Raw genomic sequence first — 23,135 nt, 5'->3', positions numbered from 1 at the left:
CAGACCTGAAAAAAATTTCAGGCCTGTACGGGATTCGAACCACTGACCTCTGCGATACTAGTGCAGCGCTCTACCAATTGAGCTAACAAGCCAACTGAGAGCAGGCTATCAAATTAATTCCATATAAACCCGTAGATGATAACTATTGCTCAAATAGTGATTTTCACTATTGCTCAAATAGTGCTTTACTGCGAAGGATCGTTCTCATATAGGTCTCATAACCGCAGTTCACACATATGTTTCATATGTTTGTTGTTGTTTGATTTATCATCTACGGGTTTATATGGAATTAATTTGATGGCCTGCTCTCAGTTGGCTTGTTAGCTCAATTGGTAGAGCGCTGCACTAGTATCGCAGAGGTCAGTGGTTCGAATCCCGTACAGGCCTGAAATTTTTTTCAGGTCTGATTTTCACTATTGCTCAAATAGTGCTTTACTGCGAAGGATCGTTCTCATATACGTCTCATAACCGCAGTTCACACATATGTTTCATATGTTTGTTGTTGTTTGATTTATCATCTACGGGTTTATATGGAATTAATTTGATGGCCTGCTCTCAGTTGGCTTGTTAGCTCAATTGGTAGAGCGCTGCACTAGTATCGCAGAGGTCAGTGGTTCGAATCCCGTACAGGCCTGAAATTTTTTTCAGGTCTGATTTTCACTATTGCTCAAATAGTGCTTTACTGCGAAGGATCGTTCTCATATAAAATAATGATAATTATGATGACGAATCTTGAATTATGTTGAGTTAAATCATGTTGAATTGTGTGGAAAAATCATACTCCTCAAACTAGCCCACCTTGCAGTAAAATCTGCTTGTCAACGTCATTGGGAATTAATGTACCAAGCATCCTATGGAGTGTATCTCTAAAGTTAATTTTGAGGCCCATTGCCATTACTTTTCGAAGAAATATAGTTTAGAGTTTTGTGGGTAAATTGATTCGAACGATGGCACCGCTGATTTGAGCCAAACTTATTTGTAGTATATGAAGCTGGGAACGATGTGATTAATTAATGCTGTTTTATAGTTCTTTCCAGCAACTTTGACCTGATATTTAAACGCCATACGACAGAGGACATGGTTTTCTTAACAGACGGTAGAGATATTCCGAACATGACAAGTCTTACCCTTGTCCAATTTGTGAGAGCAGACTCCAGATACACGTCAGGCACGCTATTCAGTTATAGTGTTCCCGGGAACCCAGACGACATCATCATACTGTCCTTTACAGAGTCTCAACTTTTCCTGACCATTAAGGAAGAAATAATAATGGCCAATTACAAGTTAGCAGACGACAAATGGCATTTCGTTGGAGTCATATGGGATGGAAGCCTCGAAAGAGCTTCCATTTACATCGACGGCAAGGAATTAAAAACGATGGACGGCATGAAAAGCAATATCATTGTCAGAGGAGAGGGATGGATTGTACTTGGTCAACGTTATCTTGCCGAAGAAAAGACAGCATCCCTTAAAACAGCCTTTGTTGGCACACTGCATCAAGTCAACGTTTGGAATGTACCAGGCACTTCTTACCACATGTGGAACGCAGCTCACAACTGTTCCTGGCCTATAGCAGGAAGTTTGAGGGCATGGACGAGTTTTTTACCAGGGATTAAAGGAGGGGTGGAAAAGAGCTTTTTGACTAAATGCAGAGGTATGTTATTATTACTATTATTTTTTTTTTATGATTAAAACTTTTTCCTAATTCAAGCGAGGTACTAAACAGAAAAGCCGAAATTCGATATGGGAAACTTGTTGGCGCAATACAATAACGGATATAAAATCGTTTAAACAACGAGTTTATGGCTGAATCGATCTATAAGAATTTGTCCAAATAAAAAAAAGTAATGATAAAAGTGAAAGCGATGTCAAACAAGGACGAAAACAAAGACGCAAATCAAATACACACCGCTAAATATTTTGTTGACGTTATTTTTTTTTTCTTCAAGATAATAGCCAATTTTATATAGCTCATCTAAAATTAGAGAGGAAATAAAGCGGATTGTGTGCAGGTTTTATGTATGTAAATGAACTTTGAAAGCGAAAATGTGTTCGCTATTAAGAGCGCTCAAGTTTCCAGGCTCATTAAAAACTATTTGTTGTGATATCACTTATTTCCAGATATACATAACTGCGAATCAAATATTTCCAGTTTATTCTAAGAAAAAATGAAAAAGGGATAAAAGAATTGATCATGATGATCACGAAGACGATGATGATGACGCCGATATTGAATGCAATGCTAACCCAATGGGAAAGAGGTACAAAAAAAAAAAGAAAAAACACCAGACAAGCAAACATAGAAATGCATACAAAACAAAAAATCCACCGAGAGTCGTTTTGTATGAGCTATTGAAATCTTGCCCCTTTTATTTTAGCCCTGGTTACGTGCTCTAACTGCACTCATTTTCGTCACTGTGAGTCTCGTGAGGGAATGTATGATTGTGACTGTGAGGCTGGATTCACAGGAGTCCTCTGTGATATCAATATTGACGAGTGCAGCTCGAGTCCTTGTTTTAATGGGAAGTGTGTTGATGGAGTGGGTAGTTTTGAATGCGTCTGCAACAAGGGATATTTTGGAAACAACTGTGATAAAAAGATCGTCAACGAGGAAGGTAAGATGCTCTAATTAAGAAGCATTACATTATTGTACTGCATTTTATCATTTCAACATCTCGGATGCATACAGACGACGATACGTCTCCCATAAGTTGCGAGCAAAAGGCGACGAGTTGGATAAAGACTTCTTTAACTTTTTGAAGCATAAGACCAATTTGAACTGAGATTTCTATCTCCACCCCTTCGGGGTCCCTGCGGGATGAAAGACAAATTAATTGAATACGGAATTATCTTTACTCTGGCTTGGCTACGACCATATGTTTGTCGAGCATTACCATGAAGGCTTATTATTTTTACCATTTTTTGCCTTGTAAACAAATTATTTGCCGACTAGAAACGCCACTTAGAATGATTCATGCTCTAGTAATACTTTTTTACCTCGTTCAAGCGAGTCTAAATCATAATTCTTTTTAAACTATAGGAGGTCCGGGAAAGACATTTTTCTTAGTGAGATATGATTGTTTTTCGCGTGAAATAGTTATAATCACTTCTGATGTAGATCGCAACGCTAATATATACACAGTTAGTCATCTTCAGGGAACATCTCTTTAAAACCCCAGAATTTTTTCTCCAAGGGCCTTAAATTTTTGCTGGAGTAAACGTCATCGCTCTTACAAAGATTCCTATAAACTATGCCATCTTTTATTTCGGGGAAAATAACTGACACTCAAAATAATAATAGTTATGATTAATGAAGAAAAGAAACAGGAAGGCATGAACGGAAGATAATACTCATCCGCCTTTTCTTCCTTTATACGTTGTTTTTTTACTTTTACTATATGCACAGAGACGTAGTAAACAAACGTTTGCCACGCTGTGCTCCAGATTTTCTGGTCCGATTTCCAGCTTTAGCGAGATTCGTTACCATAGATTCCTTCACACGGAGTCCCATTAGCTGGTGAATGATTAGAAAAGCCCTCTTAGTACCCGCATTGTTCTTTATGCTTATCATTTACCGACCTAAGAGGTTCCATTTATTGTTTCATGATAGAAAAACTAACTTTTCTCCTTAAACAACGTGGAAAACATTAAGGCATCCAAGAGGTCGAGGAGCCGATCAAGAAATCTAGGTCCTCTCTAACTGTATCTTATATTCTCCCGAAGAACACTTTCATGCTCATAATTGTAAACTGTAGCGCTAAAAGGCACAGCACAAATACAAATTAAACCTTTTAATATTTTTTTTTTCAGAATGCCCGGTAATAGAAAAGCCCAGTAACGGAAAACGCTCTTGTCGTAAAGTGTCAGGTGAAAAAATTTGCATCATGTCCTGCAATAAAGATTACTCTTTCAGTGCGGAGGAAACATCTACGTATAGATGTGGGCCTGATACAGGGTGGAAATGGAATGGCGAGGATGACGTGGCAGTACCAACGTGCTTAAGTAAGTAAAAGAGATCTGGAAAATTAAAACCTCAACTGCGAATGGCAAAATTAGCTCTGTTCCCTCTCAGAAATAAAAATAATGAAAAAAATTAATGAAAAGATAAATAAAACCCTCTAACGATAGCATTTGAAAATACAAAAATACGGAGAGCAATTGTTACTGCCACTAACGATAGTGATAGGGAGACAGTGTGGTCGAGATTACTTGTAATCTCGTGGACCCAGAATCAAGCCCTCCATCCTGCTCCTTGAATTTGTTTTCGATTACCCCAGGTTCAACTCTTTGGCTGCACTTTGAATAATTCCAATTGATCTACTTCCTCCTTTTCAGGAAAGGCCCACTGGAAGGAGTAATCGATTAAGGCTATTATCATCATTATTATAGCATTGCGCGCGTGGTTGCCCTATACGGTCCTATAGAACCCCTACGAACAAAATATTTTTCTGCGCATCGTAAATACGATACAACTTTATCCTGCACGGCAGCGTGAACATTATTTTGAACAATCAAAACCCTTGATAACTTCGGCCCCGGGTCTTTGACGTTTAAATCATGTTATCGTGACACTTGAGTGCATTTGGCTTTGATTTTCTCCATTTTTCTCGCCAATTTTGAGCTTTTCATTGACAATTATCGATTAAATAAATCAGATATTCTCGCTCAAACCAAAGTGTAAAATGTGGCGTGTTTTTTTCCAACCAATAGGGACGTTTGTTTAATTTTTTGTGCGTTGTTAGAATTTTGCACTCTATTACAATTAAAGCTTCTTCGCGCAGTTTCTTGTTGTGGCTCTGTTGTAAAAGAATTTGTTTATGCATTTCGCAGTGCGCATATGGAGTTATGGATGCACGCGGGAAGTTTGGAGAGCCCTCTAAACGTTAGAGTAGCTTTCGGCTGCACCTCGAGCCACTCTTGCGCATATTTCACGCTCTCCGAACTTCCCCCGTGCATCCATAACTCGAGATACGCATGTTAAGCTTGAACAAATTTTTAATAATTTAATGTATATTTCGGTTTTCAAGTATTTTATCATAGATGTTATGATAAATCTCAATATTTCTTGGGGATTATAGGGTATAAGGGTCATTATTATTATTATTGATATTGTTGTTACTATTATAAAAGGGCTCATCATCATCTTTATCATTATCACGGGGTTTGCTTCAACTTTTAGTTGTTATCAGCTGACACCATTATCACTCACCAATGCAATAAGAAAAGGGACAATAAGCCAAGCACTTGAAATATTTTATGTCAACGCGGCACTGTACTTCACCATCTTTTTGTTACTTTTTCTTTTTCTTTCTTCGCCTGTCAACTGTTTCTGATGTTATCTTATATTTAGGGATAGCTGCACCGAAAGAAATAAAACATCGCTTTTCTATTGATTTTCCTGCAATATTGTGCAACGGCAGTCAAAGTCACAGTGAATTGCGCTCAGCAATCGAAGGGGAAACTGCCGCTACCCTTTCAACCGTCCCCGGATGTCAAGCATGCCAAGTACAAGAGATAGAAATTCCCGAGTGCCAGATATCGGCAAATCAAAGTAGAAGGACTGCAAAACCATTCATGAGAGTAACTTTCTCACTGATGGTCTTCAGAGCATCTAATTTGACTTATGATGACGTGCAGGAGAAGAGTGCGGCGGTGTTATTTCAGATGCAGTATGCCGTCGCCACAGGACAATTCACGATAACCCTACATGGAATGGACATAAAAGCTGATAGATCATCGCTTCTACTTCTGTCCACTAGCGTTGTGTGTGATGCAGGTTTCGTTACGAGTAGTGATGAAAAAGGATGTGGTAAGTTATGATGCTTAAAAACAAGAAAACATATTCAATAACTGTTTCATGCTTGACGTGCTTTCATCAAGTTATGGATGTACATGGGAAGTTTGGAAAGCATGAGAGAAGCGTAAGAGTTGCTCGAGGTGCAGCTCTCGAAGTGCTCTCCAAACTTCCCACGGATGCCAAGTCAGCAAAATATTGTCAGAACTGGCTAAATTTATCAATCATGCGTCATCAGGTGGTTATAATACACTAAATTTATAAATGGTTGAACCCGGGGTTGGCATTTGATTGCGTAGTCTGAGCGTCTGAGTAAGGATAGTCCTAAGGTGGACTGTGGTCAGTAGTGGTGAATACTGCCTCCCGGTTAGCTCAATTGGTATAGCGCCGGACTCTTGTGCGGGAGGTCGAGGGTTTAAGCCCCGGCCGGACCAACACTCAGGGTCTTTAAATAACTTAGTAGAAAGTGCTGCCTTTGTAATAATATCTGCATACGGTTAGACTTCCTAGTCTTCTCGGATAGGGACGATAAATGGAGGTCCCGTCTCACAAGCCCTTATATGTGTTTAAATTTGTGGGACGTTAAAGAACCCACACACTCTTCGAAAAGAGAAGGGCATGTAGTGCCCGGTGTTGTGGTCTATCTTTGTGCAGTGTCTATCCAGGGTGAATTGGGGAAAGGGGGTGGTGCCTCGCATGGGACCTCGTTTGTCCCGTTCGCACTAACCCTTTCCGGGTCTAAAATCCACTCGGAAAAGTCGTTAAAATTAAAAAAAACTATAAAACTAAAACTGACGTTAACCATCTCTACCTACGACAGCCCGTCCCATTTTTGACCTCAGAAGTAATGTGCAACGCGGGAGAGCAAGCGAAAATGATGGTCCTGACATTTGGAAGTTATCGTGGGCTTATAAATGTTAGATGTTTCAGCTTCTCCCGAAACTTTGCTCCCAAAAATAGTCGATTTCTTCCTTGTCGTTGCTGTTGCTGTTTTTGTTTCTTTTTTTTCTTTTTTCCCGTGATTGTTGTTCTTGTTTCTTTTTTTATTTTTTTGGTTTGTTTCTTGGATGTGAACTTGAATGTAGTCTTGGCTGTTACCATCGTCTATAAGGCATGCTGTCATAGGAAGTTTGAGCCTCCGTTGCTTTTCGTCCGAATGTTTTTTCTAGTAGCAGCTGGGAATAAAATTTCATCCTAATAGGTTTTTTAGGCCCTCATCGTTTTCGTCCACTCGAATTTTCAGGATAATCATTTTGTCCTTCTACGGCCTTTTTCCTCCCTCCTAAAGTGCTACTTTGCTCTTTCTTGTTTTTACCCAATCAAAGCCCAATCAAAGAACTTTATATCGGCGACATGCCTAAGCCATATGATGGATAAAACGTTATCTTTGCAAATATTATCCGTACGAGCGTGATTTTTAATGGATGAATTACTTTCTTAAAAAAAAGGTAGGAATGGTCCTTTATTAATCGAGGAGCTCACAGTCAAAGATGCTTCCTTATGAATCTTTTAGTGGCTTGTTCAATTGGTACTTTCCACGATAAGGGGAGTCTCCGATGTAAAAAGTGTGATAAAGGTAGCTATCAAGACAAGGAAGGACAGGACCACTGCACAGCATGCAAAGAAGGGAAATCAACTCAAAACACTGGGGCCTCTGCAAAAGACGATTGTGTCCAAGGTAAAATAGGTTGAGGATTCCTGATGCACCGCAGATCATGCATTACTGTTATGCATTGCAGATCTTTACCGTTATGATTGTTATTGTCATTATCGCTGTTGCGTTGTAACTGTTGTAGCTCTATTCATCTGTCTAGTTTTGTTGTTGGTGTTAGTTTTCTAAGCCGTTCTGGATGAGCTAGATACACATAGGCACGATATGCACTTAACTGTTTTTCTTTCGATTTGTTTTGCTTTGTTTTGTTTTTTTCCGGTAGTGAGGGTTAAGGTAAGAAAGCAGGCGGTGCGCGCACTCCAACTACGTTACACTGTGGTAGCACTATATTCAAAATGGCGGTGAAAGGAATGAAATTGGAAAATTTTTGACAGATCATATCATCTTTTTTAATACCATTAAAACTTTCGGGGGAACGGCAACAGTCAATGGATCCCCATTATATATTCACGCTATCATGCTGCCACCGAAGATATACACTCGAGTGCGACAGGATACAAATGACTTACTTTTAGTTTTACGACCATGATGAAACACAATCAGAGTGCGCACACCACCTGATCAAAACGTATGTCCGTATTAAAAGCTGTTTCGGCTTCATGGTGAATATGTCCTTGTCTCTATGTTTGTCTTTACCATTGCTCTTGTCATTGCCATTTTCGCTTTGACATTGTTTAAGTCTTTGTTATTGTCATTGCCTTTGCCATTATCCGTCATAGTTGAGATTGTCAACGAATTCAGTGATGATAAATAACATTATTCTTACTTCCTTAATGAAACAGACAAAAACAGCGTCACCACCTATATTATAGTATCAGTATTGGCTGTTGTCGGCATCGCCGCTGTTCTCTTTACCTACATTAGGTATGTTAAGCCGCGAAGTTCTGAAGATATAATTCATTTGGAAATTGTCGTAAAGATTTATATAATTGATTGTTAGTTCCTTTCAAGAAGTTATCTATGCGAATTTGGGTAGTCACTCTTGCCGGTCTCATCTCTAGGTGATCGAGACCTCTTTCATCATTTTATCTTGGTATATAAAGTCTGCCAATATCGGCCTACTGATAGTGCAATTTTCCCAGAGAACCGTGGTTGGTGTCCGATCTCATAATCTCAAATGATCACTAGGTAATGATATGAAAGCTTTATGTGACAACTGGTAGAGATAAGCTCCGCTGAAAGCCTTTACAAATGTATTTCTCTTTCCAGTATCAGTTTGATCCCTCTGTATAATTACTTCAAAGTCTGTTATTCTTCCCTGGTCGCGTGTTGGATGCCGTCTTCATCATTTTCTCTAGAAAGTGTAAAGAATTATATAGCTGATTCATTTTGATTTTAAACCTTAATTAAACCTACTAGTATAAATGTACGACTGGAACCGTTGTCCCTCTTACGATAGGAATTAGGCATATTTTGCGTAAATGGGTAAATAAAAAAAAATGTTTGCTTAGTAAATGACAAAGGAATAGTTTAGGATAAAACCTTCAACTGTGGTTGTTTTCTGCACAGGTATCGCCATCATAGAGAAAGGCACTACTCAGTACAAAATGGGATTCCCGATGGTATCTCCAGAGGGGAGGATAACTCCGGATTCACAGAAGAAGAGACAGATGGATGTGTACTTGCTGAATCACTGCTTTAAGTTGTTTCGTTTCTTTGCCAGATGTTCAGCTTCCCGTTTGTATACCATGATTCATAGTGTGTTGAGTAACATTTACAGTATGAGAAGCCTCATGGAGAAATGTTTTTTCGCCTTAACTCTCGGATGTACAAGCTCCCTTAGTGGTTCATTAAAAGGATGACGTTATTATTTTAGTCAGAGTATCCATAGAAGCTAAATCATTTGCAACAAAAGCAGTTACGTATGAAAGGTTTGATATGTCTAACAATTCCGGGAAATGAGAACAGATCTTTCTTTACTTCAAGTTCAATTCAGCTCCTTCCACTGCCACCCCCCAAAAATTTAATAATAATAATAATAATAATAATAATAATAATAATAATTTAGGTATTCTATATCTTCTTTTAAGTCTCTTGGCAAGGGAAATACAGAGTCTTCAAATGTAGAACGCAAAAGATTAATAAGAAAAATTTACTTTAAAAACAGAGGTAATCTAATAGCTGGCGAGTTTAAGGAAGTCTTGCTCTTTAATTTCCAAGTTCCTCCTTCTGGGGTTTCTAGATCCCCTTAGACGTAGAAGCTGGCTCCACAAAATTGCAAAGGATACTTTCGCTCTGACCCATGAAATTTTTGTGGCGTAGCTCTCTTGCTTTTTTGCAGATAATAGCTCATGTAATCTTGATTGGTACTTCAGGCATTCGTGAGCCATCCCCCCCCGTCGTCGTAAATACCAGTGGGGTGAAAGTGCCCCGCTCTACTTCTGTGACACGGGAGTTGTGTTCTCGCCTCTTTATATTATTATTATTAATGATAATGATAAAAATAATAATAATAATGTTAATAATAATAGCAAAAGTAATGACATTAATAATGATAATGACAATAACAAAGGTAATGACAATAATGATGATAATAACAAAAGTAATAATTATAATGATAATAGTATCAATAGCAATAGTAAGAATAATAATAATGTATAGATAATATCTAAAGAGTCCCAACCCTTTGTGGTAATTACACGTTAGCTCCCGTTACTTAGGGAACGCATCGAAAACCTATCACAAAGTGTCGAAAGGTTGCACGAAGGGTTAATATCAAAAAAGCAAATGGTCAAAGAAAGCCCTTTTGGTAAAAAACGCAAAAAATCTCTGAGGATGCTGTACGTCCAAGTGATCATTATGAACTTCCAAAAGTAAACTAGCGTATTGTGAATGATAAAATGATTTCGCATTTATTGTGATCTATTACATAATGGTACTATGAGGAATCAATGCAATAACTAAGTCATGCTTTTTAACCGGAATGTACCACGAACCATTCTCTGTGGTCGTTTGCCTATAGTGTAGTCGGTTATATTTTGTGTTTTATTTTTCTTTTTGTTTTTTTTTTTTGTTGTTATTTGTTTGTTTGTTTTTGATTGATGTTTTTTTTATTGATTAATGATAGTATAAGATAAAATAAAGAGGCTGAAATGCGAAAAAAGTGATGGATTATACCCTTTCCTCTTCATGCCGAATATCGTGGGTCAGGTACTTAAATAGACTATATCCCTCAATCCAAATTGAATGGCGGAATAAAAAAATTCGTATCAGTATTTTATGGACCCAAAAAAAACATTTCGGGAAAGGATGAGACGAGAAGCGGATGTGTTTGAATTCTCACATTCATCATGTCTAGATCCGTTTCATTGAAATTATTACCCGAGAGATTTCTGCTCGCATTTGACTGACTAAAGAAATTACACCATCATTATCAATAGGGCAGCATTTGATGACATAAATACCGTGTAGGGCGTATTTCGATCTAAGTAAGGGTGTGATATTTAAGCGTTTGGTGACTTATTTCTGGGTAAATCATGGCAATCACACATTTTTTTCTTAAGCACAGAGGAGAAACAGATAGCCGAATTAGCCGATCCACGCTAATTATTTGGGCCAATCCTTCAATGCGCCCTTCATATTGTTAAGATCTGTGTCTGCGTTACTTTTAATCGTGGCGTTGTAGAAATTTACTTTATGTGTGCCATATGCACAGATATGTATGTTTTGCCTTTTTCCTATTTATTTCTGTTTTAACTGAGGTTTGTAGTCTCCTATAGTGTTGAGAAAGTAGCTGCATATCATTAGAAACTAAAATGCTAACCCCTAATGGTTCATAAAGTAGAAAAGGTTTTCTAACTTTTCTAAACACTAGTGACTGAAAAGCTGAGACTGAGACAACTATGGTCTACCCAAGACTAACGGATGAGATCCACAATTGATCCGAACTTTCTAATAGAAAAAATTCAGGATCCACGCAGGGAGTTTCTGTACTAATGCGCTTAATTCTCTATTAAAACTTTAGTTCTTGTGCATTTTCAGACTTGATACGAAGATGAAAAAATGTTATTTACCCTTTCCCTTAGCAGAGGTTTTTTAGAGTAACGCTCAATACCTTATGTCACACAGCATTCGAGACGAAATTGCCAGAGTCGCAATATACATATACCGCAGCCGCTGGCTTTCTTTGACGATTTTCTGGATCTAACTTACCACTGACAAATTGACTTGCTTTATTTCGTTTGATTCATGTAAGAGGAGATTCTGAAACCATCAAAAGGAACTCTACGGTCCTTTTTTACGTTTATAAAACCTTTTGCAAACACCAGTTTCCCCTATTTTTACCAGGCTATGGCAACTGACACACATGGAAGCAAAGTTGCTAATGATAGCTTTAGTGTAACGCTACGACTACTGATGCGATTTCTATAAATCTTTATTTAGAAATCACATAAGACCATCGATTTGTCGTCAAATGCCCAATACCAACTAGTACTGATCCTTAATCGACTGACTGATCGATTGCTTTCTGATGATAAAATGTTATCATCGACTCGTTATGCGTGGATAAAGATAAATCTCGCATCATGCATCCTAATGGAAGCAGCCAAAGTTTGATAAGGAGGTAGCTTGGAAATAAAACTGATGGTAATTATTCAGTGGTTTGGCTTTATTTGAAATTTTTTTTTTTTTTAATTTATTTTTTTATTTTATTTTTATTTACTTATTTGTTTTTCAATTTTTGTTAATTTTAACATTTGGACCTCTAAGAGTAACTAACATCTAATTTCTCCTTACAACGGCAGCCTTGAATCAAACAGTAGGGTGCTGAGAGAAAAGGAAATGATCACCAACTAAAGAAGCTCTGGTTTGTTAAATAAATTCTCCTTGTCAGCAGCAGCTTAGGAAATGCAGAGAAAAACAATATGGGAAATGCACATCGATGTTAGGGTGAAAGTGTTATGCGGTGCTATTAATTTTACCAGAGGAGTACGGTATTCGGCTCGAATTTAGGAAACAGTTTTATCCTTAGGAATATGAAAGACACACCGAATCATAAGAAAATGGCAATATTAAAGTGCAATTTCTAAGCAACTTGATTATTTATTCTCTGGTAATTATGCCCACATATCCCATCAGCATAATCAAAGGGCTTAGAACTCATGTTACTAGACCCCGAATTGTTGTCCGAGTATCTTGCATTTCCATTTGATATGGATTACTGCCTTGAATTCCATCGTTGCCAACATATGCAGGATTTGAAAGTCCCCTTATCTCAGGCGAGGGCGTGACCCGTGACTCCTTCCTTATATATCGTTTGGTACCTCTGAAAGTAAAAGGAAATTCGTAAGTGACAACATGGCTGATGCCAAATTCGTGAGTAAAGAAAAAAAATCGTAAGCGAAGCTCATTAATACAAATTGAAGTCTATCGACGACGAACAACTGATCCTGATAAAAGTTTAGAAAGCTCAGAGCGCTCTCACCCAGCTCTTTTGTTAATTTACAAAACTTTACACCCCCTATCATTAGCTTATCATTAATTCTCTAAGATAGACAGACAGACAGACATCTATATTTATACAGGATAGCCCCTTCAGTGTAGTAAACACTGGTATCAACGGGGGTCCTGTTACCCACCCATCCCACCCCAGGGGAGGACATCCATCACACAGTAATCTCGTGCGTGGGAAATTAACGTCTCCTGCCCCTAACCCTGCAGGAGACGGGACCTCCATTTATTCGTCCCTATCCGAGAAGACTAGAATATCTAACCATTACTTGATGTTATAGAAAGGTAGCATATTCTTCTCAATTATTTTAAGACCCTGAGTGTTGGTCCGGCCGGGGCTCGAACCCTCGACCTCCCGCACAACAGTCCAGCGCTCTAACCAATTGAGCTAACCGGGAGGCGGTCAAATAAAACAATAATAATGAAAACGATAATGATAACAATGATAATGATAAAAATAATACTAACAATGATGATATGAATTAGTCCCCGAGTTCGTTTTTAAAGGTGTTTTTGACATCTTGCACCTTTTACGTTAAAGGCTTTTTGTCGTGGTTGCTGCTGTTGTTAAGTTTTTTTTGGTTTTTTTTTCAGTGGAAGGTAAGGAAAACAATTTAAATGAGATAATCGTTAAAAGTAACGTTTTGGAATTTCAAATCTCAAAAACATGTAGAAGAACTACAGTGGAAGGAAAGAATCATTTTCTCTTTTACATAATGGGAAGATCGCTTCCGTTTTTCTAGGTAATTATATACATAAGGCTGACAATGGGCATTCGCTTATAGAAAGCAAACCTACTGCACTCTTCAACACCAATTTATTAATCATTGAATACGATGCTAGAAGAAACTTACACGTAGCACTTTTTTCTATAAGATATGTAGATTAAAACCAGGGAGATGAATATCACGAGTCCCATCGCAATGACGTAAACCAGGATTGCTATAGGAAAGCTTTCTTTTGTGTTGAACTTTGTTTGTGTAATTACTGAAAGGAATTGAAAAATATGGAACATGAATGGCCTCGAATGTTCACTTTTCTTCAAATTAAACACACTTTTCTTTTAAGCAGCGTTTGGTATCAAATGGTTACTTTTTAGGTATCAATCTCTTTCGGAGGAAGGAAATTTATCTATAACACTTAAGCAGTCATTGAATCAATTGCTAAAACTTACTAAAAATAGCGAGCGAAAAAGATGTTGTAGACTATTGTTGGAAGGAAAAAGAAAACAAACAAACGAACCGAAGCGGCAGGCAAACACATGCATGATGAAAAGTGCACCACTACCACTCCCAGGTGATTATAGCACGTTGTACGTAATCCCCGATAGTCAGTAAACACAGCGTAACTGGACTCCCTATTGACGATGATCAATAGGGCATGTAATTAAGTCAAGGCACGTGACTAGGTCTGTGGACTCAAACAAACAAATGAAAACATTAATATTTAATGTGACCTTCACAGCTCTTGCTTCGTTTGGATCCCCTTCCTCCAAACGTAGATGTACCAGATGGGCAACTGAGGGAGGAAGACTGAGCCTCTTTATTTTAGTACTAATCCACTGCGCATGGCTCACAATCAGTGGCGTTAAAGAAGTAGGGAACGGGGCAGTTTACTACAATAGAACAAAAATTCAAAAGAAGCAAAGTTAATTTTTTTTAGTTTGTCTAGTTAATGGTGAACCATCATCCTATTATAAGAGACAGGCAAGTAACATCTACTCATGCCTATGGAATAACTTGGTTGACCCACATGTGCGGAAAATCAGGTACAGGGTGTCATTCAACTGACATAGGAATTGTGAAGTTTGGCTAAAAGCACCTTGTTGCCTCTTACCGCATTTGATCTCCTTCAGAACTTGCACTTCATCGCAAAGAAGACGCTCGAAACGAAGCTGTGGTACTTTTGAAGTGTCATACTCTAAGAAAATTCCACTGATGTTCATATTCAGATTTGTGTTGTTGAAGACTAAGAGTTATTTCTGATACTTTCTCAGCAGTCTCGTTGGCAGCTCTCACTGAGGTATTGCTGGGAAGCAGAACCTTCAAAGAAAATTAGCTCTATCCATTGAGCTAACCGCCTCCCGGTTAGCTCAATGGATAGAGCGCTGGACTGTTGTGCGGGAGGTTGAGGGTTCGAGGCCCGGCCGGACCAACACTCTGGGTCTTAAAATAATTGAGAAGAATTTGCTGCCTTTCTATAACATCAAGAAATGGTTAGATATTCTAGTGTTCTCGGATAGGGACGAATAAATGGAGGTCCTGTCTCCTGCAGGGTTGTGGTAGGAGACGTTAATTTCCCACACACGAGATTACTGTGTGATGGATGTCCTCCCGGGGATGAGATGGGTGGGTTTATTGGGCCCGCAGTAATAGGCGCAAGCTGTTGCGGTGTCCCTACCGGTTGGCGAAGCTATTAAATAAATAAATAAAACTGTATTTTGAGAGAGACTTGAGATTCTTTTTTCCTTTCTTCAACATCTCTTTTTCGAAGTATTCCAGTTTGGTCTCCATAATCCACGTGCACATCTTCGACTTCGCATCCATCAACCGAACCACAGCCAATCAGAGGACCACTAAAGCTTACGTAAAGAGCAATAAAGTTACTTGAGATCTGGGAGTGAATTTCCTCTCTGCATTGATTAGCTAGATAGTAAACCTGGATATCCTCCCACAGAACATTTTTTCACATTAGACGTTATCAAACGTACGGGGGAAAACATATGACACCCTATTCCACTTTGAGGCACAACTTGGTTATTTGTATGTTTGTTTGTTTAGTCTAATTTTGACTGTATTACAGAAGAAAAGTGTTTTTACAAAAACTAAAGTTGAATCGGAGGATAACGCCGTCATTAATTATGTTACTGCATCAGTGGTGGCAGCTGTGATACTTTTACTTCTCATCATTGGCTGGTGCAGGTTTGTGCAGGTTAATAGCGGGAATCCCACGCACGCGAGGCGCGCGTGGGGCAGAGGACCATACCCATGGAATATGGTTAACCTCTTTTCGTTTGGTTGTCACGTGACTGCCTGAACGTACGTACGTGCATTCAGATTGCACGGATAGGGTAGGGGAGACTATTAAAACGGAGGGAGGGGTGTCTCAGTCTATATATTAACAATCTTAAAAAGGACTGTTCATTTTTCATTTTACATCGTGCTGCTTTTTTAACTGGCTTTTTTGGGGAATCTGTTCTTGGATCCAAGAAGAAAGCAGTAAGACAAAGACCTTTAAATATGGGGACCTCTTTTAGTTCACTTGGACTCTGGTATATTACCAAAGACTACTGTTACTTCACTTTGTTTTCTCGTGAACTGGACCATTTAGCTAATTTCATTGAGTTTAGAGCATCACAATGTAATTGAAATGTACACGATTACAAGCTGAAGGACTAACATTACGAGCTTAACGCACATTTGGGGCTCACTTTCATGGCTCAGTACATGGTCAGATCTGCGTTCAATCGTTTGTAAACGGTTTGGTAAAGGTAAGAAAAGTAAAATGCCTTAAGAGTACTAAGGAGTACTTTTTTTCGTGAACGTAGTGCGTATGCTTTTTTTTTCAGGCTACGCAAATCCCTTTGTTTTACTAAACCTGTTTAGACAAATAAAAGTCCTAGTTACCGGCCAGACAACAAGGTATCAGCCATGTCGCTTTACAACCAAGCTTAAGGAGAAAATTCCTTTGATAAAAAAAGCACAACAAGCCACAAAGCAACAAAGAACAAGAACCAATATACTGTGAAGGAGAGAACGGAATAAAAACAGACGCCAACCCTAAATCCGGTGGTTTACAAAAGCATGAAAATCCCCTGAAAGAAAAATACAACCGTCCACAAAGCGGCAAAGAGCAAGCCCGAATATGCAGTGAAGTAGCAAATGCAATGGACACATATGCTAGTCTTAAACCTACGGGATTACAAAAGCGTGACAGTAGCCATTATGAAAGGCTGTGTTATGCCCCTAATTCAGGCTCTCATTACCAAAACGTCCCCCCTTGCACATCATGAGGAGTTATGTTTGATTCCAGCATCGTTTTGGTGGAATACCTTTTAAGTGTTTAAAGAACTCTGAATGCATGTGAGTGACGATTCGTAAAAGACTACTTTGTCTTCGCTAAGTTATAGATTTTTTTTTTGGCTGAGTTAACCATACATGCCCTTCCCATCTAGGAGTATAATAATTTTTTTCCAAGTCCAACTTATCCCCTTACTACATCAGGGCAGAGAAGTTTTCTCCGAATCCAAACTCACTGCGATTTGAGTAAGGTGGCCTTTGCCAACGAAAAAGCTTCACCTATTGGTAGGCCTGCTTCGTAACTTTTGGTTATACTTGTTTCGCGTTTTAGTGTAGCAGATCGATATTTCAAAGTGCCATCAACGAAGAAAGTTTCATTTTCTCCTCTTCCGGTAGTACTTCTTTGGAATAACCACATTTTTATAATTAGACGCCAATGAATCAGTACAGTTCTATATGAGAATTTTTAAACCCCAAGTAAATCTATATAGCTCTCCACGTAAACAAGGCTGTACAATTAACGTCATTTGCAACCTTATGCGCGCCCATCGTTACGATTCGCCTAAGAGGATATCTAAAGCGTCATGTTTCTGTTAAAATCGCTGGGGTATTTCGTAAGGGGAAATTTCATCATATAGTAAAGTGGCAGGCATAATCTTAAAAACTAGAGAAAAATGAACTCATTGCAGAGGTTTTGTTAGATTTAAAGCACTAAAAGTGGAGGATATTGCCCCTAAAAGATTTTTTCAGCACTTGCCTCTGCACCTAACAGGCATTGAAAGTACCAGACATGTAGCCTTCGATATGGACATTCAACGCATGAGTAAGTAGTATGTAGGGTAAAGTATTATAACCCTGCTGGTAGCTCTCGTTTAGAACACATGTTTATCACATTTGCAATAACAATAAAAATATAAAGTAGAGACTAGTGCAGGCTGGAGAATTTATGTGCTTATAGTGTCCATAGTTTTGCTTAAAAAAAGTAACATAAAGAAATAAATGACGAGAAAAGGCATGCTTTTGTTCATGATTGCTGCGGAGCAATGTATTTAGTCCTTTTGCGAATAAAATTTTAAATTTTTCAGACAAGAAATTCAACACTAGGAACAGAGGAAAATGATATATCTCAGCAAGAACATCTGCGTACGAAATGGTGTAAAGGCCACTAGATTACATTTGTGTATTTGTCCGATGAGTGATCAGAAATCTCCAGGTACAAAGGTAGATTCATATCAAGGTTTATTTAAAAAATGTACGCTTCATGAATAGTACAATATGGTAATACACTTCTTTTCCTTTTTCACACGGTATTGCACACAACTTACTTATTCGTCCATTACCAGTCAGATATCTTGTTGGTTATTTGGAAGTCGTATGTTATTACCAATCAAAAATTAGATATTTTTTCGTTATTTGATAGAACTGAATGTTCCCCTAACTGACCATATTTAATAATCTCTCCTTTAGCTACAAAGACACAAGTTCAACAGAAGTTTTTTTCAAGCTATCTAAGGAAGACTGTGTTTATCATTCAAATGAAGGATCAAATATCTTCAGGCACACAAGTATATTAATAGCAAGGTTGCATTCAATAAACTTGAAAAGAAAAAAAAAGAACAGGAAGAAAAAAAATGAAAAAGAAGGAGGAATTGTAATAGAATTAGATCACCAGCAGGTACCATAAGGTAAGAAACCACTTTCCCGGTTTCAGTATTATTATTATTATTATTGAATCTTTATTAAGTCATAAGATAAATAATCACATATCCTATGTTACAACATTAAAAGAAGGTATATATATAAATTACAGAGAAAATCAAGATAAAAATTATAAGACTAGATTATGTTTAAAAATTAAGCGATTAACAAGCGTGTTTTTGAACCTATCAGTGTTTATTTTAGGATGGTGACTTGTCTCTTTCCTCAGATTGTACTTGGTTGATTTCTTTTTTGGCATTATAGCTCTTAAAGGGTGTATTGTATTATTAAAAACATTCTTGAAGATACGTGTGTCCTGTTGAACTAACAATTCATAAACATTAATGTGGTCGGATGTATACTTGCGCTTATAACATCGATCTAAGAAACATTGGATTGTTGTCAATTCGGAATTTACAGCGCCAAATACGGACAGCCCGTATAATATATTTGGTAGAACCAGATTTAGAAACAGATGGTCTATTTCGGCCTGATTGTACCCTTCTTTCCTTAAAGATCTTAAAATGAACAGGCACTTGTTTGCTTTGATTAGTTTTTCCCGAATATGTGTTATGAACCTACTGTCTTCCTGAAATGTTACCCCTAAAATAGTAAGCTCTTTTGTCTGTGGTATTCCAGACACCACCGGAAACTCTATTGTACAACCTTTCTTGCGGAAAATGATTTCCTTGCACTTAGATGGATTGCTACACATATCATTACTTCTAGACCACTGGGAAAACTGATTAATCAGTGCGATAGAATTGTCATTATCACCTATCACAGGCGAGATAATGGTTATATCATCTGCACATTTTACCAGCACGCTCTTATTGTCCAAGTGTATCTCTAAATCACTGAGAAAGACATTGAACAAGTGCGGCCCGCTGACACTTCCTTGGGTGGTACCTTTGTTGACACTTTTTCATTTTCCAATAAACCCATTTCTAATGACTCTCTGCTGCCTGTCTTCCAAAAAGCTTAGATACCAGTTAACTATAAAAGGATTTAGGGGGAGTTGCTTCAATTTGTGTGAGAGGAGATCGTGTTTCACACTATCAAAAGCCTTGCTGAAATCCATAGCGAATAGGCGTACCGCTTTGCACTCTGGGATATCAAGATATTGATTGACAGTATGTTGGATAGTCAGTAGAGCATTGGTACAGCTCCCTCCCTCTATGTATGCAAACTGTGAGATCCCAGAATGTTCATCGAAGGTCTCCCTTGCGTGTGTTCCTAAGACAGCTTTCTCAAAGCACCTTGCGATGACAGGTGTCACATTTATTCCGCGGAAGTCTGATATTCCCTCAGGTATATCAACCTTCGGCAAGGGGTACAGGTCTGACTTTTTCCAAGAGACAGGCCAGGCGTGTGTTCTAAGAGACAGATTCCAAATCCTGGTGATCACTGGAACGAATAGCTCGGCGTGGTCTTTCCATATAGTATACGGGATGCCATCTGGTCTGGTTGCTGTTTTCTTTATACGCATAAGAGAATTCAGGACTTGTCGCTCTGAGATTTCTGGGACTTCCTGATCTTCACTAACCTCCAGAGGTGTTGGCTTTCAGTAGGCGTGGTCAGTACATAGGTCACCAAAGTAGTCATTTAACGCGTTGAGTTCGTAGTGGCCAAGAGATAGAGAAATCACCGGCTTGCGGCGCTGAGATGTTTTATCCACTTTTTTCCACCAATCCCGAGTTCCAATAGAGGCGATAAAGTCCCTTCTGTTTCCGAAAATCACTTCAGAGATCCTTTTATTCATAACTTTAAGACGGTCTTGATTACTGAGTGATATGCGTGATTTGGCTCGTATCATCGATCGAACGAGCGGAGTCATCCAGCCCGGGTCTCTTGAAGACATGCGCACCGTTTTCAGAGGCATGCAGCTATCCAGGTGCCCTAGGATGGTATTTTCGAGCCTACCAACCACTTCATCGACATCAGTTTCCTGTATCATATCATCCCAGTTTTCCTTCGCTAACGCGATATACAGATCACGCTTTCTATGAGCCCTTTGGTCACGCACGTATTGCACACCGTAACTTATTGAATGTCGATCACCATACAGAAATTCGATATTTTGTTGGTAATTTGATAGTAGCATGTTACTGCTATGGTTCCGGCTCACAAGCTTTTTTTCAAGCAATCTATAAGAAAGACTTTGAGTATTATTCGAACGGATGATCATAAATCTCCAAGTGCATAAGAAGATACATACTACTTTTGATAAATTCTAAAAAGAAATGAACAGCCACATCAAAAGAAAAGAAAAAAAAACTTCACACCAATTACTTCACTAGCATGTATTAAATAGTAATACACCGCTTTCCTGGTTTCTTTATTGCACACCATACCATATTAATTCGTCCATAACAAATCAGAAATTGGATATTTTTTAGAAAGTCTACACTTCGCTCCCAATTTTTTACTTGATAATCTAGTTTGTAGAATCGAATTGGAGAGGGAAGCAATTTAAACGATTCAACTATGATATATAGTTGCATAAATAACTGTTGTGCCACGTAGCACTAAGAACACAAATGATGGAACAGAGAATTAACTCTGAAGTGTAAATTAAAGTGCTAAATGAAACCCATGGAAAACCTAGTGAGCGTCAGCCCTAGTAAAGGGTATCGGGGAACCACATAAGGTTAAGAAAAAATTCTTGTGACCTCGGTGGGAATCGAACCCACTACCTCCCGATTAGATCTAACGTTGTTCTGCCGACTAAGCTACGAGATCGGACAGAGAAATTGGAGGTCGATTAAGATGGTAAATCGCAGCGAAGAAAAAGTAAAGGTACATATATAAATAGTGTGCCACGTAGCACTAATAACACAAATGATGGAACAGAGAAATAACTCTGAGGTGTAAATTGAAGTGCGAAATAAAACCCACTGAGCGTAAGCCCTAGTAAAGAGTATCAGGGAACCACACGAGGTTCTGTCTGCGGTGATTAGTAGCTTGGGTTCATCTTTGATGTGATCGGTGTCTTCTTTTAGCTTATTATGGAAGGGGCTGGTTGATTTGAAGCCACAAGTTCCCTTCAAGGGCGAGGTCGTGTCGGGGTTGAGAAAGAGATGGGCTTTCCAACGCATTCTGCGTAAAACTGACTGCGCGGTCTTTTCGATGGAACGTTGAACATACTGGTTGCGTAATGGTAAAGGAATATTCTTGGTCGAGTAGCTGATGTCGGATTTTTCCATTGCGAGATACTAACGAAACAATTCAATGAAAGAGAATTCTAAAAGTGTGTGAGATAAAAACGTAATAATCCAATAAAAGAGAATTTTAAAAGAACGCCAGATGCTAACGTGACAATCCAATGAAAGAGAATTTTAAAAGTGCACCAGATAGTAACCTAACCATCCGATGAAAGATAATCCTAAAAGTTCAGAGGGTACGAACGGCACAATCTAATCAAAGCGAATTCTGAAAAAGCATTAGGTACTAACATTGAATGAAAGAGAATGCTAAAGGTGAGAGAGGTACTTGTTTAACAAACGAAGCAAAGAGTACTAGTTCTTAAAGTTTACACTATGCTAACTTAACAGTTCGATAGGAGAGAATATTAAAAGCGCCGGAGATACTTACGTAACTGTCAATCAAGCCAAAGAAAGTTCTAAAAGTGCTTCTGAAACTGAAGTGTAAGTCCAATGAAAGAGAATTCTAAAATTTGCTGACTTCTGTTTTCTTTATAAGTTGAAAACACACAAAATAGAGATTGATAAACAACTTTGAAAAATGTTTGGATCTGATTGTTTGGAAATGTTTTATGATGTTAACTCAAATTTTCTTGAATATCATCACACTGGCCCTTGAGTAACTTAAGGGAGCCACTGATGTTATATGTTTTATTTACAAGGTGGCTTTGTAAACCCTGACACATGTTTTGTTAGGAAACCTTTTGGAGAGAAAATCGAAAACCGAAATTTCACGAAGTGTTTTAAAGCTGCATTAGATCAGCAAGGAGGAGGAATTTTTTATCTATTATTGGTACCAAGTCATAGTTTGTTGCCAAATGTTCACCCAAGGAGAGTTGTCAGAAATCAATAGATTGAAGCAATATTACTGTTCAATAGTTCATATTGTTTCTAATAGAAAAATCTCTGAATATTTAATACTGCTGATGGCCACAACAAGGGAAGCACTGCTATTTACCGTTTTAGTATATCCAATTAGAGACATTTGACTTTCATTACATACCAAGAGGGAATACACATATTTTTATCTTTTTGTGGGTTTAAAAATACATGTCATACAAAAATCTGAAAACCACATCAAAAACCCAGTACATTCAATTACTGTTTCTTATAATAATTTTGAGAACTGATTTGCTGTCAAGTGAATCAGAAATTATTCCTTCACTGTAATCACTTTTAAGATCTAAAGTTAATTAAGTTCCACAAACATCAGTTTTTGGCAAATCATCTGACAGTAAATACTTGTTTAACGATGAATTTTCATAATCTTTTGCCATACTGATTAAAATTAGATAAGG

General features: G+C 38.2%; 2 protein-coding genes and 1 long non-coding RNA gene across 3 annotated transcripts in view; 1 reads left to right on the top strand and 2 right to left on the bottom strand.

Moving 5' to 3' along the window:
- LOC111333373 (uncharacterized) overlaps positions 1-9,281 on the top strand; it is a 92,747-nt gene extending 83,466 nt beyond the window's left edge. Inside the window, exons 28-34 of the mRNA XM_088759840.1 lie at positions 1,028-1,654; positions 2,379-2,615; positions 3,811-4,002; positions 5,351-5,809; positions 7,308-7,472; positions 8,249-8,330; positions 8,976-9,281. Coding sequence (XP_088615966.1) covers positions 1,028-1,654; positions 2,379-2,615; positions 3,811-4,002; positions 5,351-5,809; positions 7,308-7,472; positions 8,249-8,330; positions 8,976-9,108 — 1,895 coding nt within the window. The 3' untranslated portion in view covers positions 9,109-9,281. The remainder of the gene's footprint in view (positions 1-1,027; positions 1,655-2,378; positions 2,616-3,810; positions 4,003-5,350; positions 5,810-7,307; positions 7,473-8,248; positions 8,331-8,975) is intronic.
- Positions 9,282-19,559: 10,278 nt separating this feature from the next.
- On the bottom strand, positions 19,560-20,123 carry LOC148731839 (uncharacterized). Its single transcript, XM_088761955.1, has one exon. The coding sequence runs from the start codon at positions 20,121-20,123 to the stop codon at positions 19,560-19,562; it is 564 nt and encodes a 187-aa protein (XP_088618081.1).
- Positions 20,124-20,942: 819 nt separating this feature from the next.
- LOC148731838 (uncharacterized) lies at positions 20,943-22,592 on the bottom strand. The gene is made up of 2 exons (XR_016001140.1): positions 22,229-22,592; positions 20,943-21,820 (listed from the first exon to the last, which is right to left on the bottom strand). It is a non-coding gene; the product is annotated as an uncharacterized LOC148731838 (long non-coding RNA).
- Between the last annotated feature and the right edge of the window lie 543 nt (positions 22,593-23,135).

This window comes from Stylophora pistillata, chromosome 5, assembly GCF_964205215.1.
Source record: "Stylophora pistillata chromosome 5, jaStyPist1.2, whole genome shotgun sequence".
Lineage (NCBI taxonomy): Eukaryota > Metazoa > Cnidaria > Anthozoa > Scleractinia > Pocilloporidae > Stylophora > Stylophora pistillata.
The sequence above is the reverse complement of the archived record's forward strand: the minus strand, read 5'-3'. Positions and strand labels throughout refer to the sequence as shown.

What these genes read in the sequence shown, in the direction of transcription:
- LOC148731839 (XM_088761955.1), bottom strand. Translation starts at nt 20,123, where the DNA reads ATGCGTATAAAGAAAACAGCAACCAGACCAGATGGCATCCCGTATACT.